Genomic DNA, 27,089 nt, shown 5'->3' with positions numbered 1-27,089 from the left:
GATTTATTTTCTGATGTGGAATCATGAGACATCGGCTCTCGGACGGGCGGAGTGGTTTTGGGTTGGTGGGCGGGCTGGTGCGCTTGATTCAGGAGGAGGAGCGGCCCGGAGGGTCGGACGTCCTTCGGAAATGTTGGGAAACTGCCTCTCTGTCTGTCTTTCACAAAACTAAGACAGGTCTGGAGAAGTTAGTGGCCACTCTGTGCAGCCGTTCATCCTTTCTTTTCTCCTTCAAATTTATCTTTTGAAAACAAACGTTTCAAATCCGCGACAAGTGAGTAAGCGAGAACTTCGACGCCGGTGAGTAAACTTGTGCATCGTACGTGTTGAGTTCGCGTGTGAGCGTCAACAGCCGTTAAACTCGCCAAGAGGCGACGGACGCAACATTTAATCTCGGGAGGGAGACAAGGCGACCTCGGCATTACCTCGACGTCGCCGAGTTGGAAAGTTGTGGAACAAAGGCAAAGTTTTCCACCGAGCGTCTCGGGCCGGTGGTGCGTTTCATGCCACCTGTTGCACTGAGCGGCGACGTGAAATGTGCAGAGAAGTGCGTCAACTCAAACCGCCGCCGATTCCTCACGTCGGTCAGGTTTTTGGCTCGTAATTGACATTCAGCACGTCAGTTGCGTGATCTTTAGATGTGTTTACACTTGCGCTCACGTTGCAGTTATGTAACTCCACGATATGTTCCCACCGCGTCAATCCCCCCGGTCTGACTCCTTTCATCTTTCATCGTCTCCTTGCCGGCGGATTGTTCTCAGCTGCCTGTCCACTCATTGTTTTTTTTCTTGGTGTGGGTCATGTGAGAAAGTGTAGTTGTCAACGCGTCGTCTGGACTCTTAACTAGTTCCGATGAGGAGATAAGATTGTGCTGTGCTCAGTCTCCCCCTCACCTCCGCTCAGCTCGGAGCCAGGGGCCTTGACGTCTGTGGTGACCTCTGCAGCCCAGGGGTCAGTGAAGGCAACGCGGCGGGGGAACTCAGTGAGGGGGTTTCTTCCATGTGCGGTGAAACACACAATGTGGGGGTCGAGGTTGCTCACTTGCTGGAGCGTCTGTGTGTCAGATGCGTGTCACCTCAGGCTTTCACCTGTACTTGACAGCAGCGACGCATTCCTCCCTCCAGTGCTGACTAAGGAGTGTGATACCAACTGAGCAGCGTGTCCCTCTCTATTTCCAACTACCTCTCGAAGACTCATCTCCTCTGAGAACACCGTAACGTGCCCAACTAACCCTCGCCCCCTTTACCCACTTTTCCACTCTTTGTCTTCGTGCTCACCCCAAAGCCCTCCTGCTCTACTGACGCTTCGGTGTTGTCCCTCAGCTGGAGCAGTTGCTTTGAATTGAAGCATCGGGGACCAACCGGTCATAATAGTCGCCTTGTCAAACATCTGTTGAGCTAGGAGTCTTTTGCCGACATGTATGAAATTAATGGTTTTATACAGTGTTTTATGGCGGAGGCAGATTACCCAGCCTGAGATGACCCCTGTCAATAAAGTTAATACACTTTAATGACATAACATGTAAACCCCGTGGGAAAACACTGACTAGACTGAAGACAAAATACATCATGATCTGTGGGGCTTACCACCTTAGCTGAACGAATCACTGGAGGAAACTCTGGCATCGTCTATATGGATCGGATGAACGCCTTCATTTAACCCAATCTTTTGGAAAGTCAATTTAGAAATAGATTAATTTGGGTCCAAAAGCCTGAGAGTACTTAATCATTCAAGTGAATGGGAAATAGACGAAATATAGGTAAAATTACAAGAGAGGAATGTCTGTTAAACTGATGGCCTTGCAAATCGGTATACTTCATCACCACACCAAATAATAGAACAAAACAAACAGTATGAACTGGCCTGCTCTTTGATTTGGATTTTTCATCTTTGGCCACAATGCAACCAGAGATCTCTAGGTACGGCTGTCCATTGGTCTTTCTTGACCCATTTCATCCTCATGGGGTATATCCTGCGTTTGGCTTTGTTGTCAGTCTTATCAGTGTCCTTCCTCCTGGCCCATCCTAGCCCCGCCTTTGTGCTGTAACACCAGGTAGAATGGGACACTATCAGTAAGACAAACAGGAACCTGTAAAGAGCCCATTGTCCAGTGAAACACAAGGTGGCCGCTGATGGCTTTGTCGTCAATGGCTTCCCAGGCATAAATATGTCTGATGAACATTTAACAGCTCGATTACATATTATTTGTACACGGGTTGATATTTATTACCAGTTGCCTTCTCACAGTTCAACTGCAAATCTGTCAACGTTGACAACCCTGCAATTAATTTGTGACAGAATTTAATCAAAGAAGTTTGCTTCTCTCCTTTCATGTCATTTCCTGTGTGGGCTGCAAATTACATGCTTACACGGATGCACGCACACATGCACGCACACACACCTGAATCAAGTGCTCTCCAAAAATTTTGTGGAGATGACAGACCTTTCAGAGTTTTCTCAGGCCTGAGTGACTGAGTGTTGTCTTTCTGTTAATACCTTTCTCTTAACCTCTTTCACCTACATTCTTAGTCATGCACGGTAAACACTCATCTTGTTATACCCTACCTGTTAGTCACTCACCTGAAAGACCTTTTAAACAGTACCTGTTTATGTTTGTCGTTAAAAAAACAATGTGACATGTGTTGAGTCATATTTTTTCCGTGGTGTTATGGGTTCTGATATGTTACAGGCAACACAGGGAGCTTATTGTCTTATGTGATCAGAGCCACATTAGCTGAGCAGTTTGACAATAGAGATCTCCCTGGAGACAAATCAGAGCATTAAGGACGCAAAACAAGACAGGAAAATGAAATTTGACGACATGATTAACTGCAGAGAGAGTTCAGTGTTTCGTTAGAGGCTTATTGTGTGACTGGGAAACATTTGTTGATATTACTCAATTTTGCAGCGTCTCATATCTGACTGAATCTTTGCTTACAGAGGTGGGCCACCTGATCCAGGGTGAGGGGTTTAGTTTCCCCCGTATTCCTGATGGAGTCGTACAGAGTGACTGGCGTTCCTAACAATGGACCACAGCGGGTCTTCCCTCAGCCACCCCGCTCCTCCAGGCCCAACAGTAATGGAGCTGGTACATACGGGCTCAGTATCCGCGTCCAGGGTATAGATGGACACCCCTATGTAGTTCTCAACAACCAGGACAAGGGTCCTCAATCCTATATTGACCCTAACAGCAATGGGTACATTGAAGCAGAGGGCTCTTTTATCGAGAACTACCAGGACTATGATTTCAGAGGAAGCAAGGAGGCTGGATCCAGCAGCCCCTTCATGGAGTACAGGTCTCAGAAGATGATGCTTTCCACTGGCACTCAAAATGGAGTCTCAGATTCACAAGGCAAGAAGTCATCCTCCCTTCTGAACTTTCAGAAGCACCCTGAGCTACTGCAGCCCTATGATCCAGAGACCAACTCCCTCAACCTTGATGATCTCCACAGCCATCCTTCAAGGCCTCTGCCAGTGCCTGACACTGGGAAGGAACACCAGAGTCTCTCCTCCACATCTGCTGTACCTGCTCCGTCCCACACCAGGTCATCAAACATCGATCAGAATAAAGCTCCTTCGCCACAAGAGAAAAGGCAACTTCCATCCAAGAGCCTGAGTGAGACTGCCCTTCCAAAGCCAAGGTCACAGCCTCAGCCTCAGTCTCTGCCTCTGACCCAGCCTCAGACCAGGCCGCCATCACAAACAGCTCAGCCACAGTCCAGACCTCATCTCACCAACCTGAACCCACCTCAGTCCAAGCCAGCCTCCAAAAATCAGCACCAGTCAGTACTTCCAGCCCAGCCTCAGCCCTCTGCTGTATCAAGTCCCACGAGTGAGCCGAGCAAGACCTCATTGAGATCTCCCAGTTCTATGAGCAGCGCCAACTCCAGCCTTGAGCGCACCCGCCGTGAGCCTGATGTCCTTCCTCTGCGCAGGACTGACTCCAGTGGGCCAGTTCTTCAGTCCTCCACCCGCTCCCGTCACTCCTCGTCATCCTCCACCTCTAAGGCTCTGGTGGATGAACAGATGGAGGCTCTGTACGCAGACACCATCAACCGCCATGAGAACCGGCGCTACATCCCTTTCCTCCCCGGTTCAGGCAGAGACATTGACACGGGCTCCATTCCTGGCATCGATGAGCTCATTGAGAAGTTTGATGGCAAAGATGGCAGCCACCACCACAGGGGCAGGGCGGGGCGCAGGAACAGGATCAATCCAGAGGACAGGAAACGCTCCCGGAGTGTGGATAGTGCTTTTGGCCTGAGAGATGGCTCTAGCTACATGGACGAGAATGGCCGCCATCGAGGCACATCAATGGAGCATGTCCTACGGCCCTCACAGCTGCGGCTGCAGAAAACCGCTGGCAGTCAGGACTCCTGGCTCACGACTGTAGATGGTAAGGTCGACTCCAGGTTGTCATCTCGTGCCACCAGTGCACCCGGCTCACCTCAGAGCACCATCTCTAAAGGTGTCGGCTTCATCCAGGGATACAAAAAGCCACAGACTCGCTCCTCTTCATTACCATTCAACAGTAAAGAGAGTGAAGACAGTGCCTCTACAGCTGGAAAGACTTTGACCACATCGATGTCAAGGTCGCTGTCCAAGCCTCTCTCCACTGCAGACAAAAAGTCCAGTACAGATGCAGATGTGCAGGTATAAAGCCAGAGATCTGTGCTGCAGCATTAAGATTTGAAATCTGAAATTGACCTTTGTCCTATTTTACGTCAGCATATTATCAACCAAATAATTTTCTGTTAAATCTCATCAAAATGAAAATGTGTGAGAGATGTACACCCTCTTTTGCTTTGTTAAGATCTCTTTCATTTCCTCTCATCCAGGCGACACCTGATCTCCTGAAGGGTCAGCAGGAGCTTTCACAACAAACACATGAAGAGACAGCTAAACAAATTTTGTTCAGTTACCTTAAGGATGGGTGAGTTATTCTGGCTTTTCAGCCCTGATCAATGTACTTTTTAGCTTTAATAACGCAAACAAATAAAATGTGTTAGGCTTTATCTTTGACTGTTAGTTGAATCATGAGCTGAGCGTTTTGTTCCCACTGAAGCCTTAAATTAACATGTTGCACCATACGGCAATGCATCACAGAGGTAGAGACTCTTGTGTGGGAGCACATATGTGGGTTTTATCAGAGCTGGACTGTTTGTGATAAAGTGAAGGAATGTGCTCTTCTTAACTCCCCTTCCCATCCAAGGCAGAGCGTGATCCAGCTGTCTGGAGTATGTTTTCTTACAGAATCCCACTTTCTCTCTCTGCTTTCTTTTTAGCTGCAGTGTGAGCAATTTGTTTGTTTCTGTAATCAGACACCTACTGCCTGTCAAGGAAAGGCATGTTAGGTTAAAAGGTTAAAGAAGAAGCCATATAAGAAGATCTTTACACAACGGACAGTCTTTTTATTCAAGTTATCATGTCAATAATTGTTTTTTCGGAGAAGTTGGTTAAATACAAATGCTATTTGAAATATGTTCCACAGTAGTTGCATTAGTTACACATGATTTTACAGTGAGAGAGTTTGCAGGTTCCTACAGTTTGTGCATGTGCTACAGACTTGGGGTAAAGTAGAAAGAACAGGAAACTTCTTGGGTGTGTCTGGCCACAGGTCAGGAGTCACAGGACAAAGGAAAGGAAACACAGATGGAAGTTATGGAAGTGCAGGGGCTGAAACGGAGCTACATTCCCAAGGCCCAGAAGACAAACACTCACTAACAGGGGTTATAAAGATTTAATGAAAATCATCTGTGTGAGGAGATGGGAGGTTTTTGGGTTTGGTTGGGCTCTCTGTGTCAGCCTTGTGATTTATTGAAATAATATGTCACTTCTCGCATTGTGAGAGTTGTGAAATTCAAGTTTTGTTGATTCTAATTCTTCACTTAAACTAAAGGAGTAAATGTTCTTCTGTGGGTTTAGAAAACCATCCATTCCTGGGATTTCAAACATCTGTCGATAAACTCAGAAATGACTGCTGTTCAACAGCAAAGACGAAGCTGCTTTTTTTTTAAGCTTCAGGCTCAGAGAGTTTGATGTTTTGGAAATTTTAAGTTTTCATTGACTTGAGCAAATGCTTTTATCAGTCATTTTATTTAGATATGAGAAAAACTATGTGACCACTAGAGACAATACGCCTGAAATAATGAAATGCTGGGAATTCAGGGTTCTTTAAAAAAAACATAAACATTTAAATTCATTGAGTAATAATATGAACAAAACTGCTGCTTGCCTGTCAATGTTTAAATATTATTATCTGAATATCAGGAGCAGGCAATAAAATGTCCTTTTGCAAGTTGCTATTTGTTTACATTTGAGCGCACTAGAAAGTGTTGCGCTTCTCAAGGATGCTTGCTTCATCATTTTAAGCTCTGGTTCCTACTAATTTACCAGGTAAATAAATGAGACTCTGCAGCAATCCCATTAAACTGCTTGTACATTCGATTCTTCCACTCTAGTGCATCCCAGTTTATTGGACGGTGTAATGAAGTTGTTTGTGCTGTGAGGTGACACATCAAAGCAGCGTGATCCTTCCTGACCTTCTCTAAGCTGGGAATGAGTTTCTCTGTTCCCAGAACAGTGTGGGATTTATTTTTGGTGCGTGTGTGTGCTTGTCCATGTGCGCACAGATGCAACGACAATGATGAAACAACAAAGAGAAAGGTCAACCTTGTCTTTGAGAAGATACAGACGTTGAAGTCTCGGGCCACTGCAAGTGCACAGGACGACAACAAAGTGAGACGTTGTTATATCATTATAAATGTGCACCACTAACAGTTAAAGACCCCATAAAAGAAAAGTACCCTTTCTGCTGTCTGTTGTAATATGATAAGTAGGATGATTCAAAAGGGAGTCTTTACATATTTTTATACTGAATCATAGATTTATGGTTGTAAAAGAGCACCTTCATGATTTAACTGTCTACCAGTAAATGGGTGCAAGATCCCAAAGTAAATTCCAGCTAGCTAAATGTTTTGAACAGGTTGTATTTTCATTTTCAAAGTAAACATTTACCTCTGCCCTAACCTCGAGTTTGATTCAAAGGACTGAAGAAGATTATAATCTCAGATCTATTTTATGGGAACCTCTAAAACCATGTGCATATTATCTCAGGCTGTTTACTTTGAATAGCAGGCACTGCCAGCGATCAAATATTTACCTTTAACCAAATAACCGAGTCCCAGAGTTGGAATCGGTTGCTGTTTTTATTCATAATAGATCAAGAAGAAATAACCATTACCCCAATGTCTATATTCTTCGATCAGTCCCTGGACTTCAGCGCACAGACCAAAGCTCTGCAGGAACAAAAGACCGAACTGGAGAAAGAAAGGGTCGAACTCAAGAGACGACTTGAGGATCAAACCACGGTAATAACAGTCTAACTTTGCCTCTTAACACCAAACTGTTTATGTTGGAATGTCAGTTTGTTACTGAACTTCTTGGTTGAGCAGATCCGCTAATCAAGGGCTTGGTTGGAAAAGAGGTTTAAGGGATTACTTTGCAACTTGTTGAATTTAAAAATATATTTTGGTACTAATGATTGGAGTAAGAAATGGCTCAGCTTAACAGGCTTCTCTATTGAAAAACTGTAATTCTTTCGTAGAAGCGGACAACTTTTCACCCTTAGCGTTTGAAATTGGTATTACTTTTGTCGCCATCTGACAAATACTGGATCGATCTCGATTACCATAAATATGTAATGTAATGTAAAAGACTAGATGTTTGTATCTGCATTGAAATTTCAACTTTGATTTCTGTGCGTTTCACCAACAGAAGAATCAGGCTGACAAGAGGACGGCAGCAGGTTTGAAGGGGCTGCAGCAGGAGCTGGAGAGGAGTGCAGAGGAGTGCAAGCGTCTGAAGGAAAAACTGTCCAAAACTGAGGCTGAGCTGCAAATCACTGTCGAAGAGTAAGTGCAAAATGGCCTTTTTATGTATATTAAGCAACTGTTTGACTATATTGTTTGGGGTTGTCAATCCCCAAACAATATAGTTGGGGATTGACAACCAAAAGTTTGACGATTTGTTTCTCAGTTGATTATGAGCTATAGATTCAGCTTTACTGTGTTTTTTTCCCTCAAGATTGAAGACCCAATACCAAACATCATTCAACTCCTCATAGTTTACACATTTATTTCATGACTACCCTTTTTTTTGTGCCTTTATTAGAGAGTTGAAAGTGAAGAGGCCCAACGCAAACACATGGGAGGGAGATGGGTTATATGGCATGTGCCGCAACAATTCACAAAGCAGGAATATATATTCTTCTTCGATCTACACTGCTGTGTGGTGAATGGTTTGACAGTGTTGGCCTGCAGAGGCATTTTAGACATTATTGGTTTGCCATAGTTCAGGTATTCGTTTTAACCTCTGCAGTCTGTGTGCCTCACATTCTGACCCAGTTCAGGTGTTCCCATCTGTATGTGCAAATTACAGTGCAGGTGTGTGGGTGTGTATGTGCACATATACAGGATGTAGAGTTCCTGCACTGTAATGTGACTTGTTATGTGGTTTATCAGGCTGTTCCAGGTGAAGATGGAGAGGGAGCAGTACCAGACAGAGATCAGAGACCTGCAGGACCAGCTGTCAGAGATGCATGACGAGCTTGACTCAGCCAAGAAGTCAGCTGCTGATGGAGAGAAAGACATCATTATAGCTGTAATGCTCAGTGTTCATTGTTCTAGAGTGGAAAATTACTCTTTTTTGGGTCTGAGCTTGAAGAACATATGAGTGATTGTTGATAGATGAAGGCTTTTCTGCCCTGCCTCTTGAATAAAATAAATAAAATCAGCTTGAACAACAGTTTAAACATTACAGCAGTCAGTTTAGAGACTAGCCTGTCTGCAACAGGCTCAATGATTTGTCACATTATGTTTTGCAGTAAAATACTGATATTGTTTGCCACAGACAGCATTTAAATTTGCTGAAAAGCAATGCTATAATCCTCAACTTTATATTATGAAGGCTTTATCTGAAAGTTTTCACTCTGGAGACACTGAGGAATATACTTCCTCAATGGAATAACAAGCCATGGAAGATAAAATTGACCCCTTCTGTCTCGTCTTTATCGCTACACATTTTTTATCTTTTCATCTCTGGTCTGATTCTGCAAATTCTGAAGTGATTTAAAAGTTACCAAACTGTCCTTGTTTTCCACAGGACATGATGCAGCTGAAGGTTGAGATGCAGGAAGTTCTCCTGGCCAAGGAGGAGCAGGAGGAATTGCTGAGGAGGCGAGAGAGGGAGCTGACTGCGTTGAAAGGAGCCCTGAAGGAGGAAGTGGCCGCTCATGATCAGGAGGTAGACAAGATGAGGGAGCAGTATGAGAAGGAAATAAGCAGACTGCAGTCGTCTTTGGAGGAGTCCAAGCAGGTGATCAGCCTCCCGTAATGTTTCCCTTCCCTCCCCTCAAATTTGACTCCCTACATTCCCTCCTCCCCGTTTCCTTTGCTCTCGTCCTCCCCCATTCCAGAAACACACCCTGTCACAGAGGAGTGTAGTGATAAGCATCTCATCATGGGGAGCTATTACTGTTTGTGTGTGTGTCGTGCTTTATGTTTGCATCAAAGATTTGGGCGTTGCTTAGTGTGATGTGAAGTTATTTACACCTTTTCACTCGTTTTTTGATGCTCAGGCAGGATCGATTGTATCCATAAAAAGCTTGGGCCTTCAAATCAAAAATGAGGCAAAAAGTTCTTGTTTCATTCAGCATTTCCATTGCATTTGATCCTGATTTTGGATTCAGGATGTAAATGTATGATTTATTGTATCTGTGCCAAAAAAGAAGAAAGGAAGAAAACAAATATGTTTAATAGTTTAAAACAAGAAAATCTTCCCACAGAATAATTTCTCAGACCTGTAGTTTGCATACTACTCTTCAGTCACATTAAGTGAGTAATTATTTCTCAAAACATATGATGCCTCAGTTTATACCATTAAGCCTTATGTACATGTGGTAAGTTAATGGTATTGTGCACATCTTTTGTGCCAGTCATACATCAGTGATTCCATGACTTGGTTTTGGTTTGGCAGGTTTGCAGAGAGAAGCTGATGACAAAGAGCTTAAACATCCCAGCTTTTAATGGTGTTAAAAGTTTTTTTTTTTTAAACACACTGATCGGACTAGGATAGAATGTTCAACCTCAGCAGTGAAATGTTCAAATGACACAAGTGGAAACTGTGCTCCGCTCGAGTTTGCACAATTAGGTGTGTCAACAGAACAAACTGTTAAATGTAGCTTGTCATAATTTTTTCATTGTAAGTCTTTCAAGTCAGGCAAGTTTGGAGGAAGAATGTTGTTTGATAATAAAATTTTGAGACATTTATATATGCTAGTGCCTTACTGACAAGGTCACTATTGTAGCTTAGTATCGAGTCCAAATAAAAGGCCCTGATATACCTGGAAAAGGACAGTTCTGTTTTTACTACATTACTACAAAAAAAACAAACCTCTGAAAAGCTTCACATGAGAATTTGGATATTATTAGATGAATAGCACAAATGATGAACCAGCCATTATTTAAAAGTAAATCAATTGAAGTGTTTATTTATTTTTTCTTAGAAAAAGGAGAGAAGCTCTGTCAACTGTTGTTTTGAAAATGGTGGGTGGTGAGTTAAGATGAGACGAGCAGCGGTGCATTGCAGGAGGCGGCACACTGAAAGGACTGAAGACATTGTTTTCAGCAGGTCTCTGTGTGACTCACGTGTGTCCTGTTTGTCTCAAAGAGTGGAAGTCGTCCTTGTTCTCAGCTTCCTGCCGGCTCATTGGGGGTCCACATCAACTCTCTGCAGTAAGAGTGTATGAGAACATTTCCTTTTGTTAAACAGATGTACTGCTCCCCCAAGGGAGTATGTCATCAGCGGTTTGCCCTCAGTGCTTTGTAAACACTTGGCAAGATGAAGTCATTGTTTGTTTCTCTTTTAAGATATAAAAGAATCATTGCAGCCTTTCTTTTTTTCCTTGAATTAATGTTCTGTGCATGGGTTAGATGCTTTTTTAAAAGAAACATCAACTCAAACTAAGCTATCAAGGCACCAATTATGCTCAATCTATTATGTTTATGTTGGGGGATTGTGCAAAATGAAGATACAATCTAATAAATCAGCACATAAAAGGACACACGGGTTCAATAATTTTCTATTCACAGCCTCAAAAATACACTGTGTGATAGACACAAATGCCAAACCAGTCTTTTGCCCTAAGGCCTCTGAAGTCCAGAACAGTCACAGTCTTTTTCTCAAGTACATTTCTACTTTATGTCAGGGTGTCAGGCAGAGACAAATTAGAGACGGAATGAACTGTACATCTTTTCATGCTTTTGCGCCATCTCCAATCAAAGTGTTGCCTCCTTCTTTGTGTGGCCCTGATGTTTGCGCTAACCAGAGCAGCCCATGTGGAGAAGAATGCTGGAAACTGGAGCACTAAATTGCTCTGTATACTAGTTAATTGCAGTGGCAAGCCATCACTAATCTAATGAGCTGCCATTTCTGAGTTGCGTCGTGTCCCCTCTTCTTTCTGTGCCCTGAAAGAGTGGGCGGTAATTGTGGTCCGCAGTCGATGATGAATGATGAGTTTGTTTTACACAATAATAGCAGTGGGGGTTGCTGAATAAGTGGGTCAGTATGTTGTTGAAAAGGGGATGCGTGGCCAACCCAGTTGAAAGGAGTAGGGGGCCTGTTTTGTGTCTTGAAAGCTGCATTGTGTTCTTCACTGAGCTGAAATAAGTGGAATTTTATAGAGGATTTTAAAAAATCTTGGTCATACTTTCTTAGAACGACATGACTTTGCTTATGTCTTCAAAAATTACAAACCTCTGCGAAGACCTCAGCACATTTGGATGTGTCAGCATGTGCTAGAATGCAAAAAATGTGGAAAGATGAGGTGTGGTGAGTAGAGAGAGGGGTTTGTTTCCAGGAATGTCGGGGGTCAAAGTGGAGAATGTGCACCCTGGAGACCTCCTATTTCCCTCAGCTCCAACTCTGTAACAGTGTACCCGCTCTGACCTGCGGGAGAGGATCCAATCTTTTCATTTGTGCCTCTTCATGGTGCTGCAGTCGCATCTCCGTCTCTGCAGCGTTCCAGATTCTCAGTGTTTGAGGCTTTAATTGGTCTCAGCCATACTCTCCCCTCCCCACTGTAAAGACAGCTTTGTGCTTATCACACCGTTTCCAGCTCTGGTTATGTTTCACCTGCAGCCCAGAGCCTCAGTGTGTAACACGGCCACATTGTTATCACGCTCTCATCTGTAACCCCAATCCCAAATGCTGTATTTTTATTTCATTTCCTAACTCCACGGTTCCCACAAAAGACTCTGCAGTGATCTCCTGCTCACCAGTTTATTTTCTGGCCTGTGTCATTCTCGCCCATATCTCAGCCTGCCTCTCCAGTAATCTCTGCTGGTGTGTGAACTGAAGTCTCACTGTCTGATCATCAAACTTACAGTACGTAGCCAGAGAAGAGCTCCCCCTCAGGCTTGTTTTGAAAGTAAGGACTCCTGCATGGGTCTGTGTGTTTGATGATAGCGCTGTATTTCCCAGTGTAGCTTTACAAGCTGAGTTAGCAGGTGACTGGACAGGCGAGGGAGGAGAGGCAGGGCAGCGAGCGCGGAAGGAAATGAAGGAGAGAGTTTCTGGATCTTGACAGAGACTGCAATGAAATAGTAATTTATCCCTGCTGAAATATTACTTCTTCAAATGGCTTTAATGATAACTATATAGACTGATGACATCAAACATGAATTAAATACCCAGCAGTTCTGAAAGTGTTCATTTCACAAAGTGGCTGCTTGGCCAGATTTGGGTCAGGTCTGTGTGAAACCAGGCGGCGGCCTGTATTTGCTACCTCTGAATACTGATGTGGCGGAAGCCTAATCTGCCAATACAACTTCCAGGAATGAAGTCGCACGCACGCGCGCGCGAGCGAGCGAGCGAGCGAGCGAGCACGCGAGCACGCACACACATCACCTATTGAGATGAAAAAGAACGTTTGATGCCATCAAGCTGAGCCTTTAAAGGTTGGCGGTGTGTTTTCTTGAGCATTTGTTTTGTTTTTCACATTGTTCACATAGTTTGGATCAGTGTTTTTTACAATGTTTTGTCTTATATTCCGTCTGGCCACAAAGAACGGAATCTAGATGTGGCTTGATTGTAAATGTGTACAGTGTGGGCTGAGATGTCCATGTTTGAGCTGTTAGTCTTCAAAGTTGGATTTTTGTGTGGGATGTGGATTTTTGGGTGTTCTTTCTTTCACAGGTTGATTGAAACCTTGTCTTCTTTCACCTTTGGCCTGGAGAACTTCAACATGGAGTTTTCTCCCCTTTCTTTTTCTGCTGAGACTTTGCTTGTAATGATGGTGATGCAGGGTTTAGTTGGCTGTGCGAGGCCTATACGTCTTTAGTAAACTAAACCTGTTTATATGTTCATTGCAGCCATTGCCATAGCTGTCAGCAAATCATTTTTGTGATGTCAACAGCCAAATTACAAAGAGTTAATTTTTGTACTTTAGGAAAGGGTTTCGGAATTTTCAGAAAAAAATATTTTAGGAAACAATCTTCCTAAATCTTTTAATTTATTAATTTTTTTGACAGCAATGAGTCTCAGAATTTTTTTTGGGCCATAGTCTCACTGGTCTCTGTAATTCGTTATGGTACTCCAACGTGCAGCTCAGCTCAGAGTATTAAAAGCAGGTTTCGTTTCCATTTCTCTGAGGACAAGACAGGATACGATTACCGTCCTCCTTTGACCGAAGAAATGCCAAAGCTTCTCAGCTGTCACCTTTTAATTTCTACTTCAATCCTCCCTTTCAGTCCATGACAGGCCTTCTGTTCCAGTTAACCTCAGGTCTGCGTACCTTTTTTTAATGAGGAAAGCTGTTGTATTTGTAACACATACTTTGTGCTGGCAAAGAAAATCAAGGCATCTGCACTGCCAGAGAAGGCTTTCCCCCAATTTGAGGAGTAAATTCAGAAATACACCTGTACTCTGAATAACCTAAATCAATCTTAAGTTATTAAATCATGATTGTATAGATTCTCTCAAAAATAAAACATAATTCTTGCACACATCAAGGTCCAGGGTTGGTTACCTAATTGTATTTCCTGTCACCTAAACAGTAAGTAGCTGACTGTCCAATAAACATAAAAGAGATGAGTACAGCACTTGCTCTGTGCAGACATGGTGTTTTTGAATCTATTTGTACCTGATACAGGGATTAAACATGCTGACCTATATGGAGGTTGCTGTTTTCAGAAAAATAGTATGAACGAGTAAAGGACAATGATGAACCCTGCTGGGTTGTGGATTGATGTTGATTTATATTTTGACCACCGGCTCTTTTGTTATGCTTGAATCCGATTCGGCGGGAATAATGGAGAGAGCCAAGATTTCACCACAGCACACGACCTGGGACACACACACACACACACTCCACTTCAGCATTCATGCCTCGCTTCAAAGACAGCACAAAGTTAGTTAATGTGCAACTTTAGTCAAACAGTTTGAATACACAACAGGACCCAAGACAAACTTTGGATTAGGGTAAAGAAAAAAGAAAATGTACCAGCAGTTTGATACAATCGCATATTCTTCAATGGTATTGTATTATTACATTAACGTCATATTATGTTGTCTTTTGTTAAATCAGTTTATTTAAAGGAGTGAAAACTCAACAAAATTACTGTCAAATAGCAAATAAAGGGATTTGTATTGTTAGTGCTAATCCTTCAGTGGTTGTTCTGTAATCTTCCATTTGGCCTTAAGACTTTAAATGAACGATTAACTTTTTGTCGTTGTGAATAAGAAAATAATCAATTAGTGAAGTGAATACAAAATATGTCACCTAATAAGAAATATTAATTTTCATTAAGCACAAGATTGTAGATTTATTTCAAACATTTATTGTTTTGACTCATTCAGTTCAGAGAGAGTTCCTAAAACAACTAGCAGTGATGTTCTCTCATAAATATATCAAATCATGACGCAGGTCTGTTAAAATCACTGAGTAAATGATTGTTTGTCAAGCTACAGTTTTATAAAAACTAAGGCTTAGGTCACTGGATTCCTCGCACTTCCTGTCACAGACAGCAGCAGGGCCTCCCTCTCTCTGGCTGCGTGGCTTTGGCCATGTTTTTAACTTGTATGACCCAGTGTGGGAAGTGGGACAGGCAGAGAAGTACGAGGGCTGAACCTGCTGTGTATGAATGTTGTTAAAATGGAGCACTGACACAATGCTGACACACCATCAGTGCTTTATTATTGTAGTGAAATCTGTCCTACATCCCACCCAACCCCCTTTTCCAACACTCAACATAATCATAGTATAACTGATGTAAAGACTTTTATTAACTATGTTATGTTTGTTGGTTGGTTGGTTGTTTTTTTCAGTAGGGTATTATATTACCACTTTGCACCAAATGTGGTGAAGGGATGGGACATGAATTAAATTGACAGACCATTAATCTAAAAAGTCAGTTTTATATTTTGACAGACTGAACATTTTTGACAGTAGCATCCTAATGTTGTGAGCACCCAGCTGATGTAATGAGCTGCTGCTACGCTGTGTGGTGCATTGCTACAACACATGCTACAGTAGCTGTTGCAATTTCCATACAGTAAACACTTTCAGGATATGAACAATCAAAACTCCTTTCATTTTAAATGCCCTGTGGTCCCATATGCCTTTGGTTGTCTATGACTTGCCCCTAATGATATACCTCAAATACAAACTATCTCCATACACCAGTCTTGGCATACTGTACAGAGCCGTTGCTGCATTTGCCACTGCCATCCACGTGTTGCTCTTATTGTTTACAGTGCCTTCTTCTTCTCTGTGAGTTCGACGACAGGGTTATTACGCTGCCCAGTCAGTCTCAGAATAATCACATTTCCACCACTAAATACCCTCAGAATTTTGGCATTGACCTGATACCTTATAGTCCAAACATCACCAAGATGTCAGGTGTATTAACAGCGTAGATGTCATTAACTACTGTACGTATAGCTACCAATACTCTGGATTTGACGTCACTGTTGTGTGTCGTGTTACCTTCTAGTGAGATGAGGGAAGCTCAGTGGTGACAGGGAAAACAGGTCTGACTGGCCTGCCAGCACTGAAACAGGGAGGAAACTGTCACCTATCTGCACAGGAGGTTCTAGATGCAATGTTGTTTTTTTGCCAGTCTGACTATGACAGACGGGTCCATTGTTTGTGTGGGGTGTATGTGTGTTTGTGTGGGGGCTTCAAATTTATGAAGCTGCAGCGGGCCATAGGACGTCAGCTTGAGTTCACACTGCTAAAAGAATGTGGCCACATGCGTTTCATCTCTGATAGTGGTTTGAGTGAGTGAATCTCAGATGCGTCTTGTTTGTGTGTGCCGGAGGGCTAAATGAGCTTTATCAAACCTTTTCCAAATGAACCTTGAGCGTGTGTTTAGTTTTTCATCAGTTTCACTTGTGTTAAATTGTAAAACTGTGACTATATAGATACAGCAGATGAATTCTGTTTCTGTGTCTGCCCTGTCCTGTTATAAACATGACTTTTCCAAACCAGTCGTTTAACATTCCACCTCCATGCTGAAAAAAATGTTGTTTCCAAACAAATGTTGCCACTGGACTGGTGCCGTTGCACCTGAAACCTGTTATCTGTCATGAAGACTGGGTCACAGTTCTCTGTCACCTCTTCTTGCAGACATGTATTTCCGTCTTAATGTGTCACCCATTTCTTTTTTCCTCTTGCACATCACTCCACCCTAAAATTTTAGAAATACAACCGACTGTTCATTCATAAATTTGGGCTGAAAACACAGGCTAACACTGTAAAACCTTTGGTAGTCATCACGTAACACATCCAAAAAGCCATTTCACAACAGAATATCACGGGGAAAAACTTTGAATCCAGTGACACGGGACTTGCTGGACTGCCTTGCATGACTACTGACTTATCCTCAGTAGAAGCTAATGAAAGCTCAGGTTTAGTTGCCTTCATTTGTGGTTTGTTATGAAGTGTGACTTACATCACATAAGGGGATTGTTCTTCTGAGTCTCCAGAGCCTGAAAAGTTCAGTGAGAAACTGAGTACCACAAACAGCTTTTTGTTGCAATGCGGTATTTTAGGGAGTCTCAAATGTTCTATCATGCATCGTTGTCCCGCTTTATGTCGAGTGTCACAGACTCCTGCTTCCTTTGTGCTGAAGCCTCGTGTCTCGTTGTGATCTGCAGAGCAGCGCAGCAGTGGTCCGTGAGAAGGCTGAAGTGGAGGCAGCCAAGGGTGCAGTGGAGGGCCAAGCAGGACGGCTGAACCAAGAGGCCGATCGGCTGCGCAGGCGAGCGCAGGAGCTGGAGAACGAGGTGGCCAAACTCAACCGCATCATTGATGAGGCCAAGCTGCAGGAGAGCAGACTGGGGGACAGAGTTGGCAGACTGGAGGTGAGGGGTCAAGATGAATGAAGAGGGAGTCGGTCAAAGATCTGTAACTAATGACTGCTGGTTAAATTCTATACTGGCTTATATCATACTAAATGAAAATTTAAATACTAAGACACAATGTCCGCTTAACAGAGAGATAAAAAGCAATCGGATGAGTCACTGGCGGAAATTAAGGAGCAGGAAGAGGAGATGTCACGTGCCAACAGAGCACTGACCATACGGCTGGAGGATGTGCAAGTGAGAGGAGCAACATTTCACAACACTGCATGTGGAGAGATGTGGGTTTCTGGTTTGTCACCGTCAATACTCTATTCTGCTACAGAGGAACCTGACAAAACTGAGCAGTGAACACAAGGAGCTGGAGGAGCGATTACAAGAAGAGAGGACTCAGAAGGAGCAGTTCAAGAACATGAAGAATGACATAGAGGATGAGAGGAGGCTGCTGGACCGTACGGTGGACAAACTTCAGAAGGAGGTGGGTGTTCTTGAATCTGTAGTACAGTAACCTCCCGTCCCAGCTGTCGCCTCATGGGCAGTTTATCTCGGACTGACTGCCTCAATCAAGTTGTTGAGTTGTATTAAGGCAGAGGACAAGGTTTCACTCGGTTTCACCAACTTCACGGAACCTTAAGGGTCAAAAAGAGAAAACATTCTTCAAGTAATCTCGGATGAGTAAGAAGTCAGAAATGTATTAACATTGGATAAGCCCCTTGAGATGTGTCATCTCGTTTTCGAGGGAGTCCCAAACTCTTACAAAAAGGAAACAGGACAATACAAGGGACAACAATGAGGAACACTACAGTTACAAAAACAAGTCAACAAACAATCAGAAAACAGACAAAATTATAAATAACATAACAGAAAAAAATTTGTTACAACCTTAGACTAGACACATCAGAAGACAAAAAAAGATGATAATCTATAAAAATTTTGGAATGAAGGAACAGTGATAGCTCTACTGAAAACATAGGCAATTTTTGATAAGATAAGAGAACAAAGAATTTTGAATTAGCCAAATGATGACAGAACGGCTATTTAAAGGGAACGTATTCCAATTGTTTGGAGCCTGAAACGTAAAGCATTTTTACCAACTTCCTGAGATACAAAGGGGACCATAAAAAAGGTCTGATCAGAGCTTCTAAGTGAATAATTTGGAGTATAGGACGAAAAATATATTTAACCATTTTTGGCCTCATAGGGTCTTCATCAGGGCGGAAATGTTTTTTCCTCTATAACCACTAAATTATTGAACTTTTGAAATGAAAAATTAAGGGATGCAAAAGGATTCCAGTTCAGTGCACTGATTCAATGTTGTATTGAGTTTTGATATGAAATCCCAAGCTTAATCTTGAGCCACTTCAATCTCCTCACAGCTCTCTACATATCCCACAATCCTCTCTCTCTCTCATACTCTCTCTCTCTCTCACTGTGCCTGTAGATGAATGACATTGTGGAGGCATCCCAGTCGTCCACTCGGGAGCTGCAAGAGCAGATTGATATTTATAAAGAGAAAAACCGTCGAGAGCTGACTGAGCTGCAGAGGCTTCTGAAGGAGCGAGGACAGGAGCTGGACAAGTACCTGTTGGCTGCCAAAACCCTGCAGGAAGAGGTACAGTTGGTTACGTCAGCCTCATCTAACCTAGTGGGCACCCATAGGAGAAACACAGATTTGAATGCTGACACTGCTTTCATGGTGAGAGTGGTCAAATCAAGGCCATCATTAGTCAGGCCAACTGAGCCCCATCCATGCAGAACAGCACATGACGAGCCATTGTTCCCACTCAACCAGTCTGTCCCCTCCCACCCACATCATCATCTCCTTTCAGAGAGCGATGTCATCACTTTGGTATTTTTGCTCCCCCCCGTCGTCTCAAACCCAAAACATGGTTTTAGAGTGAAGTAAGGAGTAGAAAATAGAGAATCTCTTATTTATTTGAATTAATGTTGACGCTTAGTGGTAGAATTAAAATCAAAATGTGCCCAATCCCTTTGTGATCGATTAATGTGTGGACATAACATCAGAATGGTGAAACCACTCCACATTGTTTTCATTAAATCTATTTTATCCTTGTCAGCACTTTGGAATGTGGAGAACTTTTGTTGAAAGTAGGAATAGAAGAATGTGAATGATTTAAGGCAGAAAGGGAGTGGCTTTTTATATATTTATCAACATTTATTGAACACGGTTGGGGATTTGAGACTGTATTTACGATGACCACACAGAATCTGTTCTATATTTAAGTGAAAACAGAATTGTAATTAAGCCACTGTGGATTAATGTAACATAAGCAGAAACATGACATGACAACCAAAGAGTAATAATCCATCCATCATCTACCGCTTTATCCATTTAAGGGTCACGGGGTGGCTGGAGCCAATCCCAGCTAACACTGGGCGAGAGGCGGGGTTCACCCTGGACAGGTCACCAGCCTATTGCAAGGCCACATATAGAGAAAAACAACCATTCACTCTCACATTCACACCTAAGGTCAATTCAGAGTCTCCAATTAACCTAACCCCATTCTGCATGTCTTTGGACTGTGGGAGGAAGCCAGAGAACCCACGCATACACAGGGGAGAACATGCAAACTCCACATAGGAGGCCCTGGTTGGTTTGAACTGGGATTCGAACCCAGAACCTTCTTGCTGTGAGGCGAAAGTGCTAACCCAGACCAGAGTAATAATAAATGTCCCATTTGGGGAGAGGAAGCAGAGAAGTAAAAACAGATTGATGCTCCCTTCCTGTGTCCTACTAACATGTTGACAAGGGCACAGGAGCACAGGGGTGATGTCATGAACATTTCTGCTGACTGCACAGGAAGGTACCAGTTTGTTAGTGTAAATGTTCCCTCAAAGGCTGCAATGTGAAGAATCATAACAATGCAAATCTCAAAACATTCGTTAAAACGGGGTTTGAAAGAATAGGCCCTTAAGAATAAACACAATGTAACTCCCTAGGTCTAAATTGAAAGCTTCACTGGGTATATTTTTAACAGAGGTTTTGACAGTTTCAGTCTTGATTTTCAGCTCAAGAGGCTTCCTCACATTACTACTACTGTAACTCCTGGAGCCTGTAGTCATTGGCTGCATACTGTCATGTGTAACGTGCTGCCACTCTATTTTACACATATTACAGCTTTACATGTCATGTGATAGTAAGTAAAGTGTATTTGTCAGGATGAGGTCAGCGGCCAGGTTCTTCCTTTTTTCCTCTTTATGTCCATGCTAATGTATCCTTGTCCAGCTGCTGCACAGGAAGAGGAGGATGTCATTGTTGTGATATCATTGTTGTGAAAGCTGTGTTGGCTGGATTCACATCCTCCTCCCCTGCCTCTCCTGAGAAACTGATTGCTCTGGACTAAGTGAGTCCACTTTTCCATTTGCTTAAATGCCCCGTGGATCCATGTGAACTTGGCAGGGCATAACTAATATAACAATACATGTTGAATACATTATTTCTTTTGATTAATTATTTAATCAGGTACAGGTCTTGTACACAGTTGGCGTTTATCTCTTTTCCAAGCCAGATCTGGTCAAGAAGGCAGCATGAAAACGTCAATAAAATCTTTTTAATTCCGTTAATCTATTCCTTAATTTCCAAACTTTTCTAATAGCTATCCAGGTCCTGAGAGAGACTGTGTGATTATCCCAGTGCCAATCTTTTCATGCTCAGCTTTAGCTCCGTGACTTGAATTAGGTTTTACTTAAATATTTACAATATGAAATAATTTCAACTAATAGCCAAATATTTGTTCTAGGTGAGAAATAAGGCCGGATGATTAATTTTCATTGTCTTGGCATGAAGGAGTGGGGGCAGTTTTCCGACACTGGGGGGCTCTGCTGCCGAAGTAAACACCGTAAACACTGTATAATAATTTCCCTAAGCATCAGCTAAATTTTTTAGACATAATTAATGGTGATGCTTTATAAGAAACAGGGTGACATATTGAATTGTGACATGGACGTTCAACACGGTGGCCGGGTTTAATCCACCCTTACTGCAGAAGTACTTATAACGCCTACAGGATACATTTCATCCATCCTCGGGGGTCAAGCGGTGTCATAATTAGTAGCATTTATTATTATTATTATTGATATGCAATGATCTTTGTATGTTGATCCATTTCTTTGTAGTTGTCATGTCGGGAGGAAGACCTGCGTCAGTGTCAGAGAGAACGAGACGAGGCTGAGCTCCGGGAGAAGACGCTGGAGAAAAAGCTTCACGATCTGGAGGTGGAGGCTGAGACAAGCGCCCACACTAAAGACGAAAAGACCCGCCACATCAAGCTCTTGGAGGTACATTATGATTCCAGTTAAAGCCACCGATAAAGAATTTGTCACAAATTACACCTGTGATAAATTTACAGGAAACACATTTGCATGTAACTGCTGCAATTTGCAGGAGAGGATTTCTCAACTGGAGTTGGACCTGGATGAAGAGCATCAGAGTGGAGACCAGCTGATCGACAGGATAGACCGAGGAAGAGTGCAGGTACATAACACATACTCTCTCTCACACACACACACACACATACACACATATTCAACACATTCTCATTTTCAGTGCTCACCTGTGTCACTGACCTGCTGTCCACATTCTCACACAGACGTGTCTCTGTTCCATCTCAATCTGTGAATTATATCCAGATCTCCTGTTGCTTTGTCTTCCATCTCTAACATCACAACTGCAACTGCTAATCTCTATTTCAGGTCTCAAATACAATCCTAGAGCCACCACACATCATTCACATGCAGATCGATGGGTTATATCGGTGCTTCGGCGTGTGAGAACTCTCAAGAATATGTTCTTTTACACATACTATCCACACTCCCAGTTTACTTCTTGCAGGGTTATTGCTTTGTAAGATGATCTTGCATAATCAGTCCGATTGGCGGCCTGCCAGCGTGGTCTAAGCGCCGTCTATCCAATTTTCATGCTTCAGTCACAAAAGACGCTTCTTAATGCACTGCCCGAGCCAAAATATGTGTGCTGCCAAATGTCTCAAGTTTTCAGGTTGTGGAGTTCACGCTCAGTAGCTTCATCTCAAGAGCAAATCCTGTTCTGGTGCTTGAAGTCAGTTTTAATATCCTCGCAAGCGAGTGCTCCAGTTTTCCTTCCTCTGTGATAAAGCTGCTGACGGAGGCACTGTGAAGTGAGATTTAGATAAAGTATGTGTGCTTTTAGGATTGCTTTTTGTTGGTGGGAGAGTGCTTACTAATCAGCGGGAGGATGTTGGGTACTAGAGTTAATGAAATAAACACTATTTTATTGCAACCTTGCTGATTTTATGTGAATGTGTCATAGTGTCGCACATAGGGTGGAGTCAGAGTGTCATTACACCTTTAAAACCTCTCTATATTAAATGTAAAAGTATGAGATCCAAAGTCAGGCCTGTAAGATTTGACTTGGCTACAGGTTCACTTTCGGTTTGGAACTGACATACATTCAAAAGTTCAGGGGAAAATTTAGTGACATAGAGAAAAGCTTAGTGTGGCTGAGGAGGAGAGTTTTTAAATCTGCTTTAATGGTTTCCCTTTTAAAAAATGACTGGCCAAGAGAGAAGAGTGGCATTGTGTCAAAGTGGCATTGGTTCAGCATGAGGCTGCGTTCGGTTGTCAAGGCAACGCGTGAGCTTTGTGCAGTCAGAATGGAGTAGGTTGAGTGCTAGTGGTGTTTTTGTGAGCACACAGACATTCACACACACACACACACACACACACACATACTCATGGGTATGCGCTGGTGTCTATGCTCTAATGTCTGTGGGGAGGCGAGGTGGGGGTGGGGAATGGCTGTGGGGTGGGGGGTCGGGGGGGGCTGCAGCGGAGGCAGCAGGAAGAACACCTGCGTCTCTCCTGGCACCAGGTGCTCCTCTCCTGTCTAAATGAGAGTAATCTCCCCTCTCCTCTCCTGCCGTCTCTCACAAAGCAGATTAGTTTCGCTCTGTGTTCCAGTCTGCTGATTCAGCTCCCTCAAGCACCGTGCTGGGTGCACCAGTTATAGGGGCCATCGTTCATCAGAGCAGCCCACTGTCACCCACTAATTGGCATAAAATATCACCAATTCTAAGCTCCTCTCACAAGAGAAAGGACCATCACCACTGTATCGATCGGCTTCTTTTGAAGTGGGATGTCAGCGAGCAGTTGGGCCTCTCAGAGCGGACTGCAGCGGTAACACTGGAATAGTGTTCTAGAAATGATCTGACATTTTAAGAAATAAACCTTTTTTTTTGCTTTCTTGCTGAGAGATGAGAAGAGCTTTATCGCTCTCATATCTCATGTTATAAAAGAGTTAACTTAGTTTGCTGAGACTGGATACAGGCAAAATAATGTTGCCTGGTAACAGAATCCTCCTATCAACACTTCTAAAGGTTATTATACACACATAACCACAACTTGACAGTTTTAAACGTATTAGTCAGTTTTAGAAGTGATGGTAGGTGTATTCTCTTTACTTTGGGACAGAGCCAGGCTGCTGGTGGTAACTTATTATTCATATTTTCCGTACAGACACGATCTTGATCTCATCTATTGGTAAGAAAGCAAATAAGCATATTAAACCAAAATATCAAACTATTCCTTTATTGTAGCTTTATCACACACAACCTACACATAGGGTCTGTAATTTTTTTTTTACTGAGAGTTGAGGATCTCAACGAAAGGTGGAATGCAGCCAAACAAGAAAACCCAGATCACCAATTAACTGGGGCCATTTCAGCATTAAGTCTCGCACTGTTTAGCATTTTGACTCACTGCGCGCTGCAGCGGTTCCTGTTGAGAGTGAGACCCAGGCGGTGTCCAATAATAATTGTCATCAGAGTGTGTGGGAGCGTAGAAATGACAGTGTCTGGACTCGGCTTGACAGGTGGAGCAGATGAGGAATGAACTCCTGCAGGAGAGGGCTAGCAGACAGGACCTGGAGTGTGACAAGATGGCTCTGGAGAGACAGGTACACACTCTCCTGTCTGGAGGAAAACAACTACACACAAGCTCTACAAGCTCAGTTCAAAGCACCAACTCATTTGATTCATTCATTCATTTCTTTTTACCATTTTCATTTGATTGTAATCCATCATCACGTCAGTGTTATTTTTTTATTTTTCGCACACGGATATGATTATGGTTTACAATGAGCATTTGTCCAGTTGAACGCCTCACGACTTCTGTCTCTCTGACCTCTCCAGAATAAAGACCTGAAGAGTCGAGTGGCTCACTTGGAGGGCTCCCAGAAGTCCAACAAAGAAGGTCTGGTAGTACAGCTGGAGGATCGCATACAGGAGCTGGAGGAGAGACTGGAGGGGGAGGAAAGGTGAGCTGAAGACTTCAACTGGGAAAAGAGATGAGGAGAGAAGAGAGGGTGGAGGAGAAAAACTCTAGAGAAAGGTTTGATTGGAAAGTAGAGGTTCATTAGGTTGGAGATTGACAGCCATAGTGTGACTCCTAGACTTCTAAGACTGATGGATTTTGTATAGATCCCAACTCGATTATGTATTTAGGTAATGGAGTAATACTGTGACTTTCCAATCAATGTTCTCATTCATTGTAACCATCCGACTCAAGGTTATCAACCAGCTCTGAGTAATTTGTGTTTTAAGATTCATGTCAGTCAGTGTGATGTGTTGCACTGCATATGTTTCAGGGAGCGTGCCAACATGCAGCTGGTGAACCGCCGACTAGAGAGGAAAGTTAAAGAGATGATGATGCAAGTTGAAGAGGAGCATAACTCAATGCAAGATCAAAAGGACCAGGTAGGCAACATACAAGACCAATATCTGTCTCCTTAAGTACCGCACCGTAAGTAATTATTGATATTTGACTCAGTGTTGTTTGTTTCTTGAAGCTGAATCTGCGTCTGAAGGCCCTGAAGAGGCAGATGGACGAGGCTGAGGAAGAGATCGACCGACTGGAGCACGGCAAGAAGAAGCTGCAGAGAGACCTGGACGAGCAACAGGAGGCCAACGAGCAGCTCCAGAGCCAACTCAAAGCTCTTCGGAGCGAGATCAGGTGGGCACAGACACAGCACTGCCCTTAACTAATCATCCATTAACACAGACAAATTATTTGAGGTAGTTATAACATTGTTCTGTCTCATCCAGGCGTAAGAGCTCCTCTGCTCCGCTACTCAACACTCTGGACGATGACGACGACGACGACGACATCAGCACCGATGGGGAGACGTACTTCAGCTCATCATCAGGGTACAAGCGTTCCTCGAGTCAGGACAACATCTTGTCCACCTACACTTTGTAATCAAGCACTTAGGTGGAGAACGAAGCTGCTTTACTGTATATGTGTCGCTGTTGGACCAAACGGATGGAGTCAAACTGTAGCTATTAAACTAAAACATCTGCATCATCTCACTTCACCTTTCCAGCAAAGTGAGACCATGTGGAATATTATATACAACATAAGGTCACTTAATTCTCCTGGATATATTAAAATATGGGTACAGTCATGATGTCCATAAATTCACTCAGTATTATTTGATAAGCTCTGAGGTTCATGGATGAACTCATAAAAGTTTTGACATGTTTTCCCATCCAGTAGAATTTAAATGTACATACTGTTTAATTTGGTAATTTTACATTCCTACATGAACTCTCACTCGTCTGAGACTCAGTGGATTTTCCTTTGGGTAAAAAATGGAAATTACATGCTTTTCAATGATCCTTCTCGAATTAGTAAACTTGAAAATGCTCTCTTTAATGCACTGTAATACAACAAAATCAATACTGCCTTTGTGAACAATATGAAGTTAATAACACTTTCTTATTTTATGCCTATCAAATATGTTAAATTTACATACAGTATCTAAATATACATTTTTTGTATCTCTTTCGTTTAAATAAAATATATTTACCTCTTTTAATGAATGAAGATCAAATCCAAAAATATGAAATGAGGATCAGGATTTTTTTTTTTATTTATTCATGGTTGAATATATGAAGTCCTGGTTCAGAGAGTTTTTGAGGGAACAATAAATGAGGGACTTTGTATCCATCCATTTTTATACAGTTTTATATAAGTCATGACATGCATTCAGATATATCAACACGTTATTTTTGATTTACCACAGGTTACTCCTGATGTTAGTGACATCACAGTATTGCTTATACATCTACTGGAAAAGGCGGCTATATGAGACCATGTGGCAACGCCCAAATTAATTTTGTGTGTGATAACTGATTCTGAATTTGCCTTTAAACAGTTACAACACTGAACAAAGCTGCAAATATCAAAACCAAGATATTTTTTTACCGAAACACTTTGATGTTACTTTCTCTGGTGGTGTCTGCCCTGAATGGGGCCAGTATTCATACGTAACATGGTGTAAGTCTTAACCTTGTGTGTGTGTGTGTTTGAATTGTGCCACTGTGTACATATGGCCTTACAGGTCCGTTTAAAGAACGTACAGTATGTGGTACTCCTCAACATTTTTGAGGGAACGAGGGGAATTTCTTCAGGCGAGATAAACTGACAATCGATGTTTTGCTCCATTGTGATGATTTGCACTCTGCTTTCACTTCTGACGTCACGCCTGACGCCTGCGGAGGGGAAGAGTGGATTTATAACAAATTCCTGCCACTACCTCTCTGCACATATTTGTTCATAAATGTTCATAAATCCTGCTGAGACTAAAATAAAGTTACTTCCAGCTACTCTCA

At 42.7% G+C, this 27,089-nt stretch overlaps 1 protein-coding gene across 2 annotated transcripts; it reads left to right on the top strand.

Annotated features, from left to right (window-relative positions):
• The first annotated feature begins 54 nt into the window (after positions 1 to 54).
• cgnl1 (cingulin-like 1) lies at positions 55 to 27,089 on the top strand. 2 transcript variants are annotated; one of them, XM_035627346.2, is made up of 19 exons: positions 59 to 300; positions 2,941 to 4,653; positions 4,839 to 4,933; positions 6,633 to 6,738; positions 7,269 to 7,370; positions 7,777 to 7,913; positions 8,523 to 8,661; positions 9,163 to 9,375; positions 17,218 to 17,424; positions 17,557 to 17,661; positions 17,747 to 17,899; positions 18,863 to 19,033; positions 21,559 to 21,720; positions 21,827 to 21,916; positions 24,290 to 24,373; positions 24,609 to 24,733; positions 25,064 to 25,172; positions 25,265 to 25,428; positions 25,521 to 27,089. In XM_035627346.2, the coding sequence occupies exons 2-19, from the start codon at positions 2,992 to 2,994 to the stop codon at positions 25,672 to 25,674; spliced, it is 3,978 nt and encodes a 1,325-aa protein (XP_035483239.2). In that variant the 5' UTR covers positions 59 to 300; positions 2,941 to 2,991; the 3' UTR covers positions 25,675 to 27,089. The 2 variants fall into 2 exon arrangements, with proteins under 2 accessions (XP_035483240.2, XP_035483239.2); XM_035627347.2 differs by lacking the exon at positions 24,290 to 24,373 and having other exon boundaries at positions 55 to 300.

Source organism: Scophthalmus maximus, chromosome 4, assembly GCF_022379125.1.
Source record: "Scophthalmus maximus strain ysfricsl-2021 chromosome 4, ASM2237912v1, whole genome shotgun sequence".
Taxonomy (NCBI): Eukaryota; Metazoa; Chordata; class Actinopteri; order Pleuronectiformes; family Scophthalmidae; genus Scophthalmus; species Scophthalmus maximus.
Note: the sequence above shows the minus strand (reverse complement) of the source record. Positions and strands in the feature narration are given on the sequence as shown.

Excerpts from the sequence above, each read along its gene's own strand:
- cgnl1 (XM_035627346.2), top strand. The coding sequence starts at position 2,992 with ATGGAGTCGTACAGAGTGACTGGCGTTCCTAACAATGGACCACAGCGG. Across the intron at positions 17,900-18,862 it reads TGGACAAACTTCAGAAGGAG|ATGAATGACATTGTGGAGGC; the intron begins GTGGGTGTTCTT and ends CTGTGCCTGTAG. Across the intron at positions 24,374-24,608 it reads AGATGGCTCTGGAGAGACAG|AATAAAGACCTGAAGAGTCG; the intron begins GTACACACTCTC and ends TGACCTCTCCAG.